This window comes from Ranitomeya imitator, chromosome 8, assembly GCF_032444005.1.
Source record: "Ranitomeya imitator isolate aRanImi1 chromosome 8, aRanImi1.pri, whole genome shotgun sequence".
NCBI classification, from domain to species: domain Eukaryota; kingdom Metazoa; phylum Chordata; class Amphibia; order Anura; family Dendrobatidae; genus Ranitomeya; species Ranitomeya imitator.
Window position 1 is genome coordinate 49,237,581 of NC_091289.1, and position 18,343 is coordinate 49,255,923.

The window sequence follows — 18,343 nt, forward strand, 5'->3', positions numbered from 1 at the left end:
ATGGGGGTTGGGGGAGGATCACAATCAAAAAAGATTCCTGGGCCTTTAAGGGGTTAAATGCGGCATTTCAACAATATCGGGATGATTATCATACACCGCTGTATTCCTGGTATTGTACGCTCTTTCCTTTGCCAAAAACAGAATCAGCTTCCTGCTAAAGAAGAAAGGTTAACCGTTTCATTGGGGCAATATCCCTCCTTCCCTCTACGGACTGCTGTGAACCGAGGGGCATGGACAGTGTGGAGTTATGACCCAGGATATTTTCGGGATCAATGAAGGATCTCGGTGTTGGACCTCACTCAACAATCGTGTTTATTTATTGATGAAGGCCAAGGCCCTTTGAGACGAATGGAGGTCTTTTCATTTTGGAGAAGATCCTGGTTTGGCTTTACATCGTGCATCATGAGACAAGGTTATTTAAAGGGCCAATATGGACTTCTAGGATTGTTTTCCCCAATAGGTGGTGCGAGGTACCCAGTTATCTTCCTCTTTGAAGAGGCTAGTTACTTGGACTCACAAGGGTATTGTATTGGTACTATGGACATCAAGTAGTATACGGAAAGTTTGTGGATACAGCTCACCCCACACAATATATGTGATGTCCAATATGGTTCCCAGGCAATCCAGTCCACTGTGCACAAATAAGGAGTGTGAGGTATCAAGTAACTTTGTTCAAAGTGTTGATAAAAGGGTTTTCGATTCAGGTCAGAGAATTAAAAACAAATAAAAATCTCTTTGAACTTCATTAAATGGTGAACATAGAAAAATATCCAACGCGTTTCGCATCTGGCTGGCTTTTGATCGATGAGACTCAGCTAAACTCAAAACGCAATAGATCGTAACATGTGAATATTAAACTGTTGCACTTCAAGTCTGACTTATCTACTATATAATCCTTTAATTCCGTCTGTCTGTCACAGAAATACCGCGTCGCTGATTGGTCGCGCCAGCCGTCCGCGACCAATCAGCGATATTGGTGTGGAATTTAACCCCCGCTCACAGCGCGACGTAGTTCAGTCACATTTACTGAACAAGATCTGTCAGTCACAGTGCCACGTAGTTCAGTCACGTTTACTGAACAAGTTCTGTCAGTCACAGTGCCACGTAGTTCAGTCACGTTTACTGAACAAGTTCTGTCAGTCACAGTGCCACGTAGTTCAGTCACGTTTACTGAACAAGTTCTGTCAGTCACAGTGCCACGTAGTTCAGTCACGTTTACTGAACAAGTTCTGTCAGTCACAGTGCCACGTAGTTCAGTCACGTTTACTGAACAAGTTCTGTCAGTCACAGTGCCACGTAGTTCAGTCACGTTTACTGAACAAGTTCTGTCAGTCACAGTGCCACGTAGTTCAGTCACGTTTACTGAACAAGTTCTGTCAGTCACAGTGCCACGTAGTTCAGTCACGTTTACTGAACAAGTTCTGTCAGTCACAGTGCCACGTAGTTCAGTCACGTTTACTGAACAAGTTCTGTCAGTCACAGTGCCACGTAGTTCAGTCACGTTTACTGAACAAGTTCTGTCAGTCACAGTGCCACGTAGTTCAGTCACGTTTACTGAACAAGTTCTGTCAGTCACAGTGCCACGTAGTTCAGTCACGTTTACTGAACAAGTTCTGTCAGTCACAGTGCCACGTAGTTCAGTCACGTTTACTGAACAAGTTCTGTCAGTCACAGTGCCACGTAGTTCAGTGACGTTTACTGAACAAGTTCTGTCAGTCACAGTGCCACGTAGTTCAGTCACGTTTACTGAACAAGTTCTGTCAGTCACAGTGCCACGTAGTTCAGTCACGTTTACTTCATAAATAAACTACATACATATTCTAGAATACCCGATGCGATAGAATCGGGCCACCATCCAGTTGATTAATAGTTAGCCAGACTTGAAGCGCGACAGTTTTCTATGCCCTTGTTACAATTTTAATGAAGCTCACAATAAAGATTTGCTGTGCAGGATTGAAAAACCATCATCACCATGGCCATCAAGGCAATGTCTGTACAAAGTTTTCCGACATGGATTTTGTAGCGAATCCACATCAAAACACCGGCCTGAAATCGGTATCCTGAGTGCCATAGCCAGACGTTGCCCTCACGTGTGCCTTGTGAGTGATGCCCAGTGGTGGGACACTTACAGCATCGATCTCATTCAGGGTCTTCCACTGCTCGTACGGGACGTCCAGGGCTTCCGCCGTCTGAATCGTCCTCTTCATCTGACTCGTCCACACTTTCAGATCATGGATGTTTTGTTCATGGATGTACTCTGCCAAGCACTTGGCAAACTAGGATTAAATAGTAAAAATGTAAAATCAGAGGAGCGTCTTTATGTAAAGTTGTACGCCACATTACAGACAGAGTTCGGGGCAGAACGTTTTCAGATTGGCGGTCAGTAAGGGCGAGTTACCACCTAGAGGCCATTGCCCAGACACAGGATTTTAAGGGCTGAGCAGTTTTGCAAGTGATGTGTGAATAAAACCAAAATATGATCGGATGAGAAAAAAATGCTTTGTTGTGACCTGACAACTGAAACCGAACAGGTAAAGCATTAGCACCTGCTGCCCCACCCTTCCTTTATCGGCCAGATTTTCCCGTGACCCATTAGTCATCCAAAAGAATTCTACATCATGCGCCAGCAACCCGAATGGAGACAAAACAGCGGCACAGAAAAGGAGACCCTCCGCACGGAGAAGACCACCCTACATATGGCAGAGTATTACATTAATCAGTAAGAAAATGTATGAAGTCAGAGGGGAGTATAGCCACCAGTGGGGGGCAGCCACCTCAGCCTCACTTACAGTGCGGCCCACCCGGACTATGTGATCCCCACTATGCAGGAACCGTCACACCACAAAACGGCAGGCAGACATTGCATTTTAGGCAGCAGCATTGGCACCATAAATTTTAGTAAGGGGGATTTGTGCACTGTTACTACTTTTTTTTTGGAGGGGTGCAAGTGGAACTCTGTGCATTTTTAGTATTTTCAGAGCCCTCTGAGGGCAGGATTGATTTTTGAGAGTACGAGAATCATTGATCATTAAATTGGCACTTAAGAGGGCACTCGGAGTATTGGTAGTTTTTTGGCACTTATTTACTAGAGGGGGCTTCTCAATTTCAGAAACTCCCTTTCCCATTGTTGCGGTTTCCTTATCCTCTTTCAGTCGGGTGCAGAGTCTCACGAATCCCGGTACCGGTTATTGTCTCCAGCGCTGTTTTGACAGTCAGTGCACCGGCTCAGCTTAAGTTGACAGCATAAGCCGCAGAAGACGCAATGTCAGTGCCGCAGACACCGGGAGCATCAGCAGAGACTCAGTGCTGGACCCTGGGGCAATCATTACTTTTTATAGGGGCAGCAGGATGGGAGAGAGAGTTTGGAATAGGTAAGGAGGGGTATAGAAATGTAATAACTCAAACACGTTGCAAACTCTGGAGATAGGTCCTGGCTGGAGAAGTTGTCATGTCGGTCTGGGCCAGATGGAAAAAGACGGTGAATGTGAATGACTCCATCAAAAAGAATATCAGCTGTAAGTTACTACATACAACTATTGTAATCTTATACAATCAAACCGGACAGGTATCCATCACTACATGGTGGTAATGTCGGGCTTGGTCATTACATAGTATTATTTCTATTAAGACAACTAAACACACTAAAATTTTGGGGGCCCACTGATAAGTTTTGCCCACAGCCCTGACTAGTCCGGCTCCGTACTTGGCTATGTTAAGCTGTAAGGCTGCGACCACCTGGAATTTCCAGATTGCTGCCATGATCTCTCCTGTTGGTACTTCTACTAGATTCCGTGGAACAGTTAGGAATCTGCTGTTTTCAAGAAGCCAGATCTAACATTTTTTATTAGGCTCCAATAGCCAAACTGCAAATTTGTAGGATTGTGTTAATACAAAAAAAAAAAAAAAAAGGGTCTGCCTACATAAAGAGGGCAGCGCAGAGCCTCACTAAAATGGGAATATGTCTACATCATCTACTTTGGGGCAAGTTCCACCTTGAGCAATGCCGCAATGAAGAAATGTTCCCAAGCACAGTGTTACAACCGGGTGAGGATGTTACGGCAGATTAGTCGTCCGGTTGCACAGCCGCGCTTATGTAATGCATGCAGTTTCATCATTGCTCAATTAGCAATTCTATCCCTTGTCTACCAGCATTTATAACACAATCACTTCCTTCTCTATAGTACGTGCCATACTTATGTGCCTGTCTTCCTGGAACATATGTCAGTAATGTTCCTCTTTTATCATGGTTCTGAGAAGCATCAAATCTCTATACAAAATTATTCATCCAGAGAGTTCATATTATGGGGTAGGTCCCAATGGGGACACTATTTAAATGCATGTATTTAGGGGCGAAAAGAAAAAGAAAATAACTACACGGACCATTCAGTTTTTACAGTCTTTGTTTCCCAGCACATTCAACTTCTAAAATAGTCTGATCATATATTAGCTGGGAGGTGTTGTCAGACCCCCGGCAATAAGGAGGTTGTACACTAGCCTATGGACAGGGAAGAACTTCCAAACTGGGTACAATCCCTTTATGATCAAGCACAATATCAGCACACACTGAAAAGGAGAAAGTAACTGTTAAAAGGCTATGCCCAGCTTTATAAAAAGCAAAAAAAATAAAAAAAAAAATTGTACAGTAGGTGCATTATCACTAGGAATGGCGGTGATCTACAGTAATTAAATTAAGACATACGGCTGGAGCCAAAAAACGGTTTGTGATTTTTGAAAACTCCTCGATAAAAACATTTATTTTAATTACCGTATCATCACCATTCCTAGCGGCAGCACACCTACTATATAATTTTCCAATCTCTACAGTTGAATTGGATTAGACCTCGGATGGGTTTGGTGCTGCGCCTCACTTCTCACCGCTGCGTGCAAAACTGCACATCAAAGGGTTACTGGCCACATCAGCACAACATAATCTTCATAACAAGGGTATCATCAGTACAAGCACTTTTGCAATTTACGGCTTCTTAAAATTTTTAGCCATTTGAGATAGTAACACGTTTCATTTGTTAACGCCTGGTTACCTAGGAGACCGACCGCCGCTGCTAGCCAGCATAGAAAAAGGGCTGCAATGAAGCTGTCCAGGATCATTGGGGCTTCGCATTAGATTCCAATCCGAGGCAGCTTCAGCACAGTGCTTACAAGCTAGGTGGTCGGTCTCCAAGGCAACGAGCTGTAAACAAAACAAAAATAAAGGGACAATATCCCCCAAAAAATAGCTGAAAATTTTAACAAACAGTAAATTGCAAGCGTGCTTGTTTTTACAATATCCACCTATGAATATGGGAATAATCATTTAAATTAAAAACAGCTTCTTAAAAGAGGGCCTTGATCGGTTTTTTTTATTCATTCATCATCCTAGAATTTAGAAGAGCTTTCAACACAAACCCCATAAGCACGTGGCTCAGTTGGATACTTAAGGTGTTTTCTATCCCCATGAATGACAATGATCACCTAAGCACAGGAGAGGTTATAAGGGTCTGATTGCTGGGGGTCCCACTGCTGGAACCAGCAAAATTGCTTAAAACAAACAACCCAAAAAGTCCACTTAACTAAATAGCAAAGCCACTAGAGACTCAAGGTCTACAAAAAATTCAATTTCCAACAGCAGAAAAAAGGCAGCAACACTTACCTGCCCAGATCTTGGAACAAATGCACTACAGGGTGCAGCCAGCCCATAAAGCTAGATGTTAGCAACACAGGTGCAAAATACCGAATCAACAGCCACTCTCCACATACCCACTCCTGGAGGGGGTGACTGCCCAGTATACAATTGCACAATAAAGGTCCACATAGGGCGTTGTTCACACAATGGTACTGCATAGTGTCTGGTTCACAGCCTATTAGTCACGCCCCTACTTTTCGATTAGGCGGGCTGGCCAGTACACCCTCAATGCATCCCAGTGCGAACACCCCTCATGCGAGACCAAACGTGTTTGGGCTCGGCTGCACCCCAAAAATTATAGTGCAAAAAATATTCAAAAATAGTGAGGTATTGGTTGATATTTTGGCCAAAATACGCAAGCTCGTAACCCGCGCCAAGGGTCCCCACGCTTACGAGTCCTACACTAAACTAAATAGCAAAGCCACTAGAGACTCAAGGTCTACGGTCTGTGTGAACAACGCCCTATGTGGACCTTTATTGTGCAATTGTATACTGGGCAGTCACCCCCTCCAAGAGTGGGTATGTGGAGAGTGGCTGTTGATTCGGTATTTTGCACCTGTGTTGCCAACATCTTGCTTTATGGGCTGGCTGCACCCTGTAGTGCATTTGTTCTAAGATCTGGGCAGGTAAGTGCTGCCTTTTTTCTGCTGTTGGAAACCAAAAAGTCCACTTAGCATATCTTATTATTGTAACCCAGCACCGTCCCACAAGTTCTAACCATGAGACCCCCTTTAAGCACAATTCGTGTTTTTGATCTGCCCAAATAATGGGACATTACTGACATTTAACGCCATCCCCTATCCTGTAATAAACGCTGGGAATAACTATTTGCCGATACTCCATGGTGTAACTTGTTAGAAGCCCCCTGCAACTATCCTCCCTCCCCCCGTCACAAGGGCTATACTCTTTAGCCCTATAGTTTGGCAGAGCATCTGTCATTTTAGTTCATTATTGTTTGTTAATTTCCACCATAACTGCAGAAACTCTTACATTGTCCAGCCTTGTATATTGTGTTTAGATACACACATCAGAAATCCACTACTTTTAGGTACAGGTGGATTTTCTAGCTTGCCTTGGCTATACGCGACCTTTGCAGTCGGTGCACATTGCTCCATTACACAGGGTTAATCCAACAACCTTGGCCGACAGCCATTGACTTCCACCTTGCAAAACAAACTGTACTATCTCCCTAAGGAGGAGAAATCTCAATGTGGCCGGTCCTGCAGACATTCATAACCATCATATTTACCTGTACCAGGCGCCCTTTGCTCAGGACCATAAAACTGGACCCTCCGAGGACCGTATAACAGCTGGCTGAGATAATGTACTGTATACTGCAATTAACAGCAGATCAGCCAAGATACAGAACTGTCAGTGACCAGCACACATCTCTGATGCATTTACTCTTCAGCAATCATCTTTATTTTTTATCTTCTCAAAATCAAACATACTAAAAAACTTTCCTAATTCTAATGCGACCAGCGCAAAACTGTCAGATCGCTAGGATTATGGGACTGTGCCGCTAGTAAACCGCAGGCCCACTTTCTCTTGTCAGCCCTTTTTGCCCTGGTCCTAAAAAGATTTAGATGGGTGTAAAATAAACTGAGTAATTCCTTACCGGATCAATGCAACTGCCACCATTATTTAGGTTTCCTAAAGACATCTCTCCATTGTCCTACACCCTGACACCATTAAAGGGGCTTTCCATAAAAGCACTGTACCCAGGCTGCAGCTTTCTTAATTTATTTATTAACAACTGTGGTTTACTCCCCCTCTCCAGGTCCAGCATTGAGTCTCCGCTGCTTACACTGTACGTTATGGTCTGCAGTGCTGACATCTCATCGCTGCAGCCAAAAATTGAGCTCAACAATTGTGCTCAACTTCATGGCATGAGCGCTACTGGCTGTAATGCTGTGGACAGGTCGTCAACAAGAGAGACCGGCAGGGGACATCGGAAGCTGGGGCAATGAAGCACCAGGAATTGGTATGGGGAGTATTACAGGACACCATTTCACGTCACCTCCTTCCCTCGGCGAGACAGGCCAGAGTCCCCTCCAATACGTCCGTTGACATTCAGTTCGCTCTCCCCGTGCCGGCACATATAGATGGATCGTGGGGTCACATGAATATTCATGAGGTAGTAGACAATCCGGCTCTGGATATGATCCAAGACACGATTAACTAAATATCTGCGGCCAACGTCCATAATTTTAATGTAGGACAGCTCCCTGCAAAAAAAAAAAAAAAAAAAAAAAATTAACTCGTTATTTCATAAAAGGTCACAATTTACAATGCTGTGCAGAGATTTCCCATTTATGACAGCGTGTGATCAGTCAGTGCCCTGTAGATACAGACTATAGGAGCCTATGTACTGCCGGCAGGGCCTGCAGAGAATCAGAAAGGGGATACATGCTGTATATTAGGGGATGTCTCCCATTTGTGCATAGTACATTAATATTTTGGATTGCTCTCCTATACATCTCTGGTGAAAGCAGTGGGAAGTGTAATTCCGTATTTACACCCCAATACATTGGGCTCCATCTACAGAAGGGCATGCTCTATAACATTGCCTTTTTAATGAATCTATCCCAACAATTTGCGTTTCATAACCCTAAGTATCTATGTAATGAAGGTGCATTATTATACTTAGCGATAGCAGTCTTCATTTGTGTCCAGGGTCATTCAGGTCCTGTTCTGAGTTAAGTGACTTAAAGGGAACCTGTCACCCCCCCCCCCCCCCCAGGCGGTTTTAACTAAAAGAGCCACCTTTGCAGCACTAAAGCTTTAGTCACACTAAACGACTTACCAACGATCACCACCAGCGATACGACCTGGCCGTGATCGTTGGCAAGTCGTTGTGTGGTCGCTGGGGAGCTGTCACACAGACAGCTCTCTCCAGCGACCAACGATCCGGGGAACGACTTCGGCATCGTTGAAACGGTCTTCAACGATGCCGAAGTCCCCCTGCAGCACCCGGGTAAACATCGGGTTACTAAGTGCAGGGCCGCGCTTAGTAACCCGATATTTACCCTGGTTACCATTGTAAAAGTAAAAAAAAAAACAAAACACTACATACTCACATTCTGATGTCTGTCACGTCCCCAGCCGGCGTCCACGGGGTTAAAACTGCTTTCAGCAAGAGCGCTGCTAATGCACGCGCTGCTGCCGAGAGTTTCCCTGCACTGACTGTCAGCGCCGGCAGTAACAGCGGTGACGTCACCGCTGTGCTCTGCTTTACGGCCGGCGCTGACACATTAGCAGCGCTCCTGCCGAAAGCAATTTTAACCCTGTGGACGCCGGGGGACGTGACAGACATCAGAATGTGAGTATGTACGCTCTGCTTTACGGCCGGCGCTTACACAGTGCAGGGAAGGTGACTGCGAGGGACACGACAGACACCGGAATGTAAGTATGCAGTGTTTGTTTTTTTTTTTAACTTTTACAATGGTAACCAGGGTAAATATCGGGTTACTAAGCGCGGCCCTGCGCTTAGTAACCCGATGTTTACCCTGGTTACCAGTGAACACATCGCTGGATCGGCGTCACACACGCCGATCCAGCGATGACAGCGGGTGATCAGCGACCAAAAAATGGTCCTGATCATTCCCCAACGATCAACGATCTCCCAGCAGGGGCCTGATCGTTGGTCGCTGTCACACATAACGAGATAGTTAGTGGGATCGTTGCTACGTCACCAAAAGCGTGACGTTGCAACGATATCGTTAACGATATCGTTATGTGTGACTCCAGCTTAATGCTGCATTATGTCAAGGTGGCTCTTTTAGTTAGGGTCCCTGCCAACGCTGAACTATTCGTTTTTAGAATTTGCCTTTCCTACCTGTAGTTTGTCAGGGGGCATGTCTTTTCCCCCCTACGCAGGGCTGCGCTTAGTAACCCGATATTTACCCTGGTTACCATTGTAAAAGTTAAAAAAAAAAACAGTACATACTCACATTCTGATGTCTGTCACAACCCCCGGTGTCCACAGGGTTAAAACTGCTTTCGGCAAGAGCGCTGCACTTAGTAACCCGATGTTTACCCTGGTTACCCGGGGACTTCAGCATCGTAGAAGACAGTTTCAACGATGCCGAAGTTGTTTCCCTGATCGTTGGTCGCTGGAGAGAGCTGTCTGTGTGACAGCTCCCCAGCGACCACACAACGACTTACCAACGATCACGGCCAGGTCGTATCGCTGGTCGTGATCGTTGGTAAGTCGTTTAGTGTGAAGGTACCTTAAGACATTGGCAGAGCTTTGAGTTTGTAGGACACGGTTTACTTTGACCAACCAAGGTGTGAAATTGAACAATGCCTGACCAACTCGAGGGCTGACCGATATTTACTTTACATATATGCCTAATTTAACTAAACTGTACTAATCCTAACTCCCATATTCTCAGGTGAGGGAGACCAAAACATTATGGTTTAAACTGGGGGGGGGGGAGGGAAGAGAATCTAAAAAAATAAATGTGTTTCGCATCCTGCTCTCAGTTCTTTTGGCGGCACTAAGCACAGCGATACCTGATACCTGCGTTTTTTGCTGCGTTTTTGCACTTACTCATTGCTTTCGATGCAAAAACGCTGAAAGAGACATGCTGCAATTTTCCAATTCAGCCAGGAAAAAAAAAACGGTGTGCATGAGATTGCTGAAATCTCAGCTTTTGCTGGTACTGTAGAACGCAGCTTTTAATTAGTGAAAACAAAAAGTGTGACCATAAACAGTTTGTTGTGGAAAAGTAATAGGTTTACGTAGAATTGACATACTTGTCATAGTTCTCATCCAGCGGCTGATAGGAATTCTTGTAGCACTCTATCCTCTTCATGAAATCATCCGTGGCCTCCTCGTTGGTGCAGTTCAAATAGTCCGGGCTGCCCAACTTCACTTGCTAAATTGCAAAGGAAATACAGACAGTGACTCAAAAGGTTTATCAAGTAACAGCACAGCAGAAAATGATCATAAACCATAAAAAAGCAAAAAAAAAAAAAACCCAATTCAAGGTGTATGTGGCCTTTAAAATTTCAATGCCCAATCCTTTGGTTCCCCTGAGAGAGAAGCCGCCCTAGAGATGTCTCGCAGCCACTTCCTCTACTTGTCCATGCAAGACAAATGCATGCTCAGGCAAACCAAGCATGCATGGGTATATGTGGGAGGTCGAGAGAGGGAGATCAAGAGATCGAGAGGGAGATCGAGAGTGAGAGATCTTCCGGACATGCTCAGAGTGAAAAAACGTGATACGTCGCTGGATTCCAGTGTGTGACGGTCAGCGAGAGATCCTGCGTCCATAGGCTTCCATTATAGCCGACGACGGACAGATCACGATCCGTCGCTAAGCGATTTTCCAACGTGCAGAAAAAACGTTTTCTGCCCGACAGACCGATATTTTCCGATGGATCCAGTGCACGGCGGATGAAACGGATGGCCATCCGTCGCTAATACAAGTCTATGGGAAAAAACAGGATCCTGCAGAAAAATTTGCAGGATCCTGTTTTTTCAAAACTTGACCGATTTCGACGGGACAGAAAAGACGGAAGTGTGAAAGAGGCCTAAGCTGCCATATGATTATTATGACGCTCGCACATTTGCATGCTCAATAGTGGTCAGCAGCTATCTTGGCACAGGGATCTTTAATGTTCTAGTGATTTGTGTTTATACTTTTTATCAAAAGCGACATATTGATTGAAATAATATATTGTACACAGGAGGGTACTATGTATATATAATCGACTGCCACCTACGCAGGGTAATGCACCTCCATCTTTTATAGTACATTGTCTGACAATTTTGATATATCCCTTCTCCCCCTCACCAGTTAATTCATATTTTAATATTAAAATGTATATTTTGTATATTAATTCTGACTAGTGTATCATCCTTTCTTTTGCTTATTCTTATATTCACATGATGCAGCTTTTTTGTACTGCTGATTTTTAACAAACCATATTGATAAGATAATTGAAGCTTTGAGAGTTTATCGTGATTGTTTTGTGCAATTACTGAATATGTTAAACATATTTTAATATGATCGAGTAGTGCATGATGGATGAATTGGAAGGTCCGGCTTACCACAATGTTTTCAGCTATAACTTCTGGATCCACGCACACAGATTCCACAAAGAAAGTCTTCGGGTGCACATGAAATGAGAAATAAATTATAAGACGTGGGTATTTTCCTGCAGATTTCTAATGCGAACACCTGTCTGTACTACTGGATTAAAAGTACATAATATATATCTATACAAATGGAACTTATAGGGGTCCAGGGCTGGCATTGGTTCTCATTCAGCACCGCCATCTGGCTAATACAATCTCCATGGACAAGCCACGTCCATTCTAATAGCTGTGATAATCGGGACTACAAAAGGAATTGTTTCGCTGCTGCAAACGGAAAACGGATACATTTTTCAATGGTTTGATGAAAGAGTTGATTAGGAGTAAAGCGAAGTGCAGGGAAAGACAAAGCAAACCAGTTAGATAAAGTTTCTGTAGGCACCGAGCAGGGACAATAAGCACACGTAGTAATCGAGCCATCTGGTCATGGGGTTAACGTGTAGGTTTAGCTTTATATGAAGATATAGATGTGAGGTCATTACTAAGACATCGCCTTACACTTTACCCCCATAGACATTAGACGGCTGTTGGCTACATGACACTTCAGCTGATTGTTCGGTTGGTAGCCATCTTGGCCATCTCTCCCATACACAGAAGCGCTTGTTCGGCCACGTGCTCTAATTAGAGAGCTGCCAATCCGAAACCATAGATGTGCCATCCACATTCTCTCGCAACAATCAGTTGGAAGGCATACAATAGAGTGTTGGTCAAACCCTTCGATATCAAGGATGCGGCCAACATTAGTCTAAGGTGCATTGGGTGGGGGGCTTTACTGTACGGCTTGGGGTTGTCCCACAAACAGACGTTTATTCACCCATCAATGATAAATGTCCCACAGTTGGGAGACTAAACGGAGGGTCTGGAGTCCCTTGTTCCTCCTCTTTGCACTTCCTTGCTGCTCTAATGTATGTCTATATGGCCACACATAAAAACAGCTGTAGACCTATTCTTCTGGCAGACAGCCATCTCTTCTGATTACCCGCATTCACAGTAGCATGTTTTCCATGGGAAAAAAAAAAAAAGAATATCAGAAACCTCTGGCAGCTACGTAAAGTCCCTCGAAACAAAAAGATCAGCCTTTGAAATGCCAACAGTCAGATCCTTGATGGCCAAGACATCTGTTGGGCAAGACCATCGAAAGTAGAAAGTGAATCGAAGCACTCTAAGGACTTCCAGGAACCAGGTCGTCCCAATGTCTAAGGACGCCACTAAGGATACTTTCACACTAGCGTTGTTTGCTGTACATCGCAATGCGTCGTTTTGGAGAAAAAAATGCGTCCTGCAAACGTGATTGCAGGATGCGTTTTTTCTCCATAGACCTGCATTAGCGACGCATTGCGACGCATGGCCACATGACGAATGCGTCGTGTTTTCGCGGACCGTCGGCACAAAAAAACGTTGCATGTAACTTTTTTTTTTGTGCGTCGTGTCCGCCATTTCCGACCGCGCATGCGCGGCCAGAACTCCGCTCCCTCCTCCCCGGACCTTACAATGGGGCAGCGGATGCGCTGTAAAACTGCATCCGCTGCCCCCGTTTATTTTTTTCGCAGTTTGCGTCGGGCCGACGCACGGCGACGGCCCCGTACCGACGCTAGTGTGTGAAAGTAGCCTTAGATAAATTAATCATCAGTAGAACAGTAGTCTTTATGAAGCACGCTTGGTTAAGACTGGTATTGTCGAAACAGTGGACTGTTTTTGGCAGAATAAAAAAAAAATTTTTTTGCTTCACTCAAGTTTGGATGCTGTCCTATTCTACTGATGATCTGTTGGGCAAGAGTCAAAAAGGATGGTCAGCTGATCCCATCGATAATCGACAGGTACAAGGATTTTCTCTAATGTGTATTGGGACTAAGTCAGGTAGATTCGGAATGCAGATCTGAAAAAACATAGGTTTACTGCAATTCACAGAAAATGGCAGGATCAAATCTTATCAGCTGTTACATTGTACAGGAAATTCCGATTCTGCTGTTGTGCCCAAGACGTTCATGTTGTATGACACTTAACAAAAGCGCTTACTTTGAAGCCGTGCTGATCAGCAAATTTAAGGATCGTTTCCCGTCGCTCCCGAGTTGTGTTTGTCGCATCAAAAACCTGCAGGGGGTGGGAAAACAAAATTACAAGCTTTAAGCGTAAGTTTATAGTTTGTTATAAGTAATTAACCATTTCCATGCGTCGCTGTCAGTATCAATGATTAACAGTGGAATGCCAACAGGATCATTGTCATTTAAAAGGGTTTTCCACTATTCGGACAACCCCTTCATATGAAGGCTGGAACCCTCTTCACTCACATCACTTAACTGCCTTCTTCTCATCTTTACATTAAATATCATTTAAAGTTATAAACCTAAAGAAAAAAGAAAACTCGTAAAGGTTAGTTACTGCCATGGCGTGCATAGATACTTACGGCTACATGTCCACCTTCGTCTGCCAGATATTTCTTCACATCGTTTAAAGCCAGTAAGGCACATTGTCTGTAGAGAAGTAGAGGAAAGTAATAATAATGAAATGTGCATATACACACGAAGACCTGCATATAAAATAGTGAGTGTATTGTCAACAGACGGGGCAGACTTGGTAAGTAGAGGGTCCCAGAGTGAGGACAGAGGCGGCTTTGTCTGTAATCTGGGTCACAGCACAGGGGGGGCTCGAGGCTTCGGGAGAAGACATTTCTGGCATCTTCTGGCTTAAGGTCCAGCAACTTCGTACAAAGCAAAGTCGTGCATCAATAACATGAATGCGGCACCAGTGAGTAGTATAGCAAACACTTAGCGTCCCCCCCTAGTGGAGTTACAGTGTACAGCCTCTGTGTCCCCTAATGACACGAACGAGAAATCATCTCATTAGTCTCTCCAAGTCCGAACGTACTGGATTATAGGATCTAATCTGTAGCTGATGACCATGACAGCAAAAGATCCAGAAACCGGACTGTGTGAGCCGTGCTCCTGCCACTGATCAGTCGGATAGAATATGGAAATCACTCATGGGGCACCAAGTAACCCGCACTAAACAGTAATCTATATCATGGAGCATTAACGGGTTAAATACGCTGCACTGAGCATTAGCACAACGCCATGAGCATTCAGCTAATTGCACCTAAAGTGGTGGAAATTTTGATGAATCACACAGGGGAGATTAGCCGTGCCTCACCGCAGCTACAATTTCGGAGAAGCTGGCTGGGACTGGTGTGAATACAGCAAAAGTCGCTAAGTTTTTGTGCAAAAATGTTGAGAAGTTTGAAGGCGATTTCTGCCAGAATTCTCACAAACAACTTCATAAAATTAATTTTAATCCTAAATGTCACAATCTACTTATATTCTAATATACTTTCATTGAGCATTCCCCATCCCTCCCTCACACCACCACCTAACTGCTTTACTTTTTACAATACGTCCTATTTGATGGGACTTTGAGAATCCCAGTGCATGCTGGGATACTGAAACGTGTTGTCATCAGTGAAGTCCATTGCAAGGACTGGGCTAGTCCCTGTTCTACTGAGCATGCGTCAGTTGTCAATTCTAACGTATGCTCACTATGCACTGTGCAATATTCTTACTAGTACATAGTGACAGTGCGCTCCCTCACCGGTTCTGAAGAGAAGTGATGTCACTCACGGGGAGAGGGATTGGTCTCTGCTCGCTCTCTCTTCACAATGTGCATTGACAGTGCGCTGCTTTGCTGGCGAGTCACTTCTGATAAGACCCGGTGAGGGGGTGCACTGTCACTGTGCATATTGCAGAGACAAGGTCCTACATCGGAATCGACAACCAATGCATGCTCGGAAGAGCAGGGTCTAGCCCAGCTCCTGAAACGAGGGTCACTGATGACACTTCATTACAGGGTGGGGACAGAAGCTGCAACAGTGACTGCAGCCTCTACCCCCTGATGACGACTCATTTGAGTAATGCAGAATGCATTTCGGATTCTGAAATGAAGCATCAAACAGGACATGTATATATTTTACTATTTGAGTACAGAAGGAATGACAGGGACTTTTTCATTAAGGTATACTGCATCATTAAACAGACATTCAAACCACCCCTTTTATGTTTTTACTATATGAACAATTAAGCTTTTACTATATGATTATGTTGTTTAAAAAAAAAAAATGCACTCACTTCCGCATTTTCTGGCCTTCTTCATTATCTGGAAGGAAAAACTCAAATGACCTGAAAGACTTGACAAGATCCCTGCGGTACTGCCCGACATTAAACTCTGCAACAGAAAAGGGTGGAAAAAAAACAAAAGCAGCAATTACCAAACAAACACTCATTTAATACATGAAAAATAATGGGCCCTATATATAAACCCATATGCAAAAAACCCAATGAACGGCCCTTGGTCAGGGGTCAGAGGCCACGCCAGCAAGGTCCTAGTATTAAGTAGACGAGCCGTGGGTCACATGCAGTCATAGCAGGAAGGTCGACTATGAAAATGGCCGCTATTGACCCACTTATGAAAGCCCTATGGGGGTCCGGCACTGGACAGCTGCTCTCCTATATGGTGGATATCGCTGGCTGGATGCGGTCTGACTTTGCCCCAGGTCAGTGCAGGGCTGGACTCACTTATTGCAAGTCAGCATAGATGCAAACTCAACGAGGAGCAAAAAAACAAACTGCAAAGTAATGAAAGAAGGAGAACAGTAGTCAGGACCCTCGAGAAACAAAAACGGAGCTGTCGATAGCAATCAATCTTGGCCCAGAAGCCCCAGGGCACACAGCCTCCTGCACGCTCATAACATTCCTCAGGACAGCAGGCTCTTCAAAAACCAATTTAGTGAAGCAAAGAAAATAGCAAGTTGCTGACAAATGGGAAGTCAGGCTCTCCAAACTGCCTTCGTATTATATTAACTGGTTTATTGGCCTTAACATGAAAGCTCTTCCTGTGCACCACGTTATTTAGGGGCTTTACGAACGTTCGTTAGGCTAATTCAATCTCTCCCGACATGATGAACATGCACCCTCAGGCGAGCGTGCACGTGTTCTGTACGAGGAATAGTAATGGAGCAGGCGTTTGTTCACAAAATGACCCAATCTCTTTCAGGCATCAAACTGGGAAGAATTGGGAGCCCCTCGTTAAACGGTAGATGGTCAGCCACCATTACTGTGTACGGGGACTTCATTCACGCTCACATTAGACACTTACCTTTGGTTGGAACTCCGATCCAGTTGAGATAGCGAGTCAATTTCTTGGAGATATAAGTCTTGCCTCGGGCAGGGAGACCCACCATAACAATAAGAGTAGGGCAATTGGTCATGCATACTGAAAAAAATAAAAAATAAAAATCAATCAGATGTAAAAATGATATTTTAGTCAAAAAAACAAGTTGTATTGGAAGGAGCCATTGAAAGCCACATATGTTAGGCTATGGGCGCGCACAGTTTTTTGGAGCATAAACGCAAAGTTTTCGAGGAGTTGAAATTTGGAGGGCTTCCACTTAGTTTCTACTCCAAAATCTCCTAGAAAAAAAAAGTGTACACAAAGCCTTACATGACAATGGGATATTCCAAACAGCCATGTTTCCTCCATAAACATCTGCCAAGTGAGTAAGCATGGTGGGCATCAGGCCAGAAGGAGCTGCCCCCTATTCACAAGAGTCAGATGTCACTAAGCGAGACCGCCTTCATTCAATCTTGCCAGTATAGATGCAATTGGGTGTCATCTTGAGTGGTTTTTCCACTAAGGAAAACTGCATTGAACACCATATGATGAGGGCAATGGTGGTAACTGACAGGTAAGGGCCTTGGTGCTGCAATTCATGGTCGGCCCAATGAGAATTCAACCAACATCTAATGGGTGCATGGCCCAGCATTCATGTGTATTCCATATGGGGGAGACACTACCGCTGTCAGACTCCTCTATCTCCTGAGGACAAGAGGATCGGTCATTGGAATATCACCCACCAGAGTCAGGAGGCCCCATACACAGCAGATGGTCCTCAAGTCAGGACAAGGTTCATCTCATGCGTACGTTGGTCTTCAGAGCGGTGACCAGCAATTCTGCCAAGAGAACAAGTGTCTGCTCCTTGCCAGCAGTTTGTGGTCCTAGGAGCACCCCAAAATCTCTAGAAGGGGGCTGGTGATTAAAAAACACTCAATGTTGTCCTGTAGACCTTTTAGGGTCTCCATCAAAACCCACTGATACTGATGAAATAGGCCGACAGTCTAATGTGCATGGGGCCCCCTTGATAGATGATGTCAAGGGGGAGAAGGATCCTGGAATATCCTCTGTCAGGATATTACAGCAGCGCTCCTGTGTATGGAGGTGCCAGGAGAAATACCGCAGCTGGTGACCAAACCATCATCCAGCCGACAGCTATCCATCGGGCATGGGGGGGATTTAGACTAGAGACTAAAGCAGCAATTTAGGAGATGACAGACCACCTACGATCACGTAACAGCCCATGCATCTGCCTCAGGTCTGCAGGAACAGTAAGACAAGTTTACATGGCCTGAGGAAGTGTCACTGAACACAACTGTAAGGCCGGGGGTCCCACTAGTATTACATCGGATGCAAGATGCTAATGACACTCTGCTGCGAGGGTGATCAGCATCTCCTCT

The 18,343-nt window shown here is 44.7% G+C and overlaps 1 protein-coding gene across 4 annotated transcripts in view; it reads right to left on the reverse strand.

Moving 5' to 3' along the window:
- The window catches only part of LOC138647688 (6-phosphofructo-2-kinase/fructose-2,6-bisphosphatase 4-like), a 76,647-nt gene that overhangs the window by 13,655 nt on the left and 44,649 nt on the right, over positions 1-18,343 (reverse strand). For all 4 annotated transcript variants that reach the window (XM_069736885.1, XM_069736886.1, XM_069736882.1 and 1 more), the window contains exons 2-9: positions 16,929-17,045; positions 15,902-15,998; positions 14,191-14,257; positions 13,803-13,877; positions 11,742-11,798; positions 10,442-10,563; positions 7,701-7,908; positions 2,130-2,276 (exon numbers count right to left, since the gene is read on the reverse strand). In XM_069736885.1, coding sequence (XP_069592986.1) covers positions 2,130-2,276; positions 7,701-7,908; positions 10,442-10,563; positions 11,742-11,798; positions 13,803-13,877; positions 14,191-14,257; positions 15,902-15,998; positions 16,929-17,045 — 890 coding nt within the window. The remainder of the gene's footprint in view (positions 1-2,129; positions 2,277-7,700; positions 7,909-10,441; positions 10,564-11,741; positions 11,799-13,802; positions 13,878-14,190; positions 14,258-15,901; positions 15,999-16,928; positions 17,046-18,343) is intronic.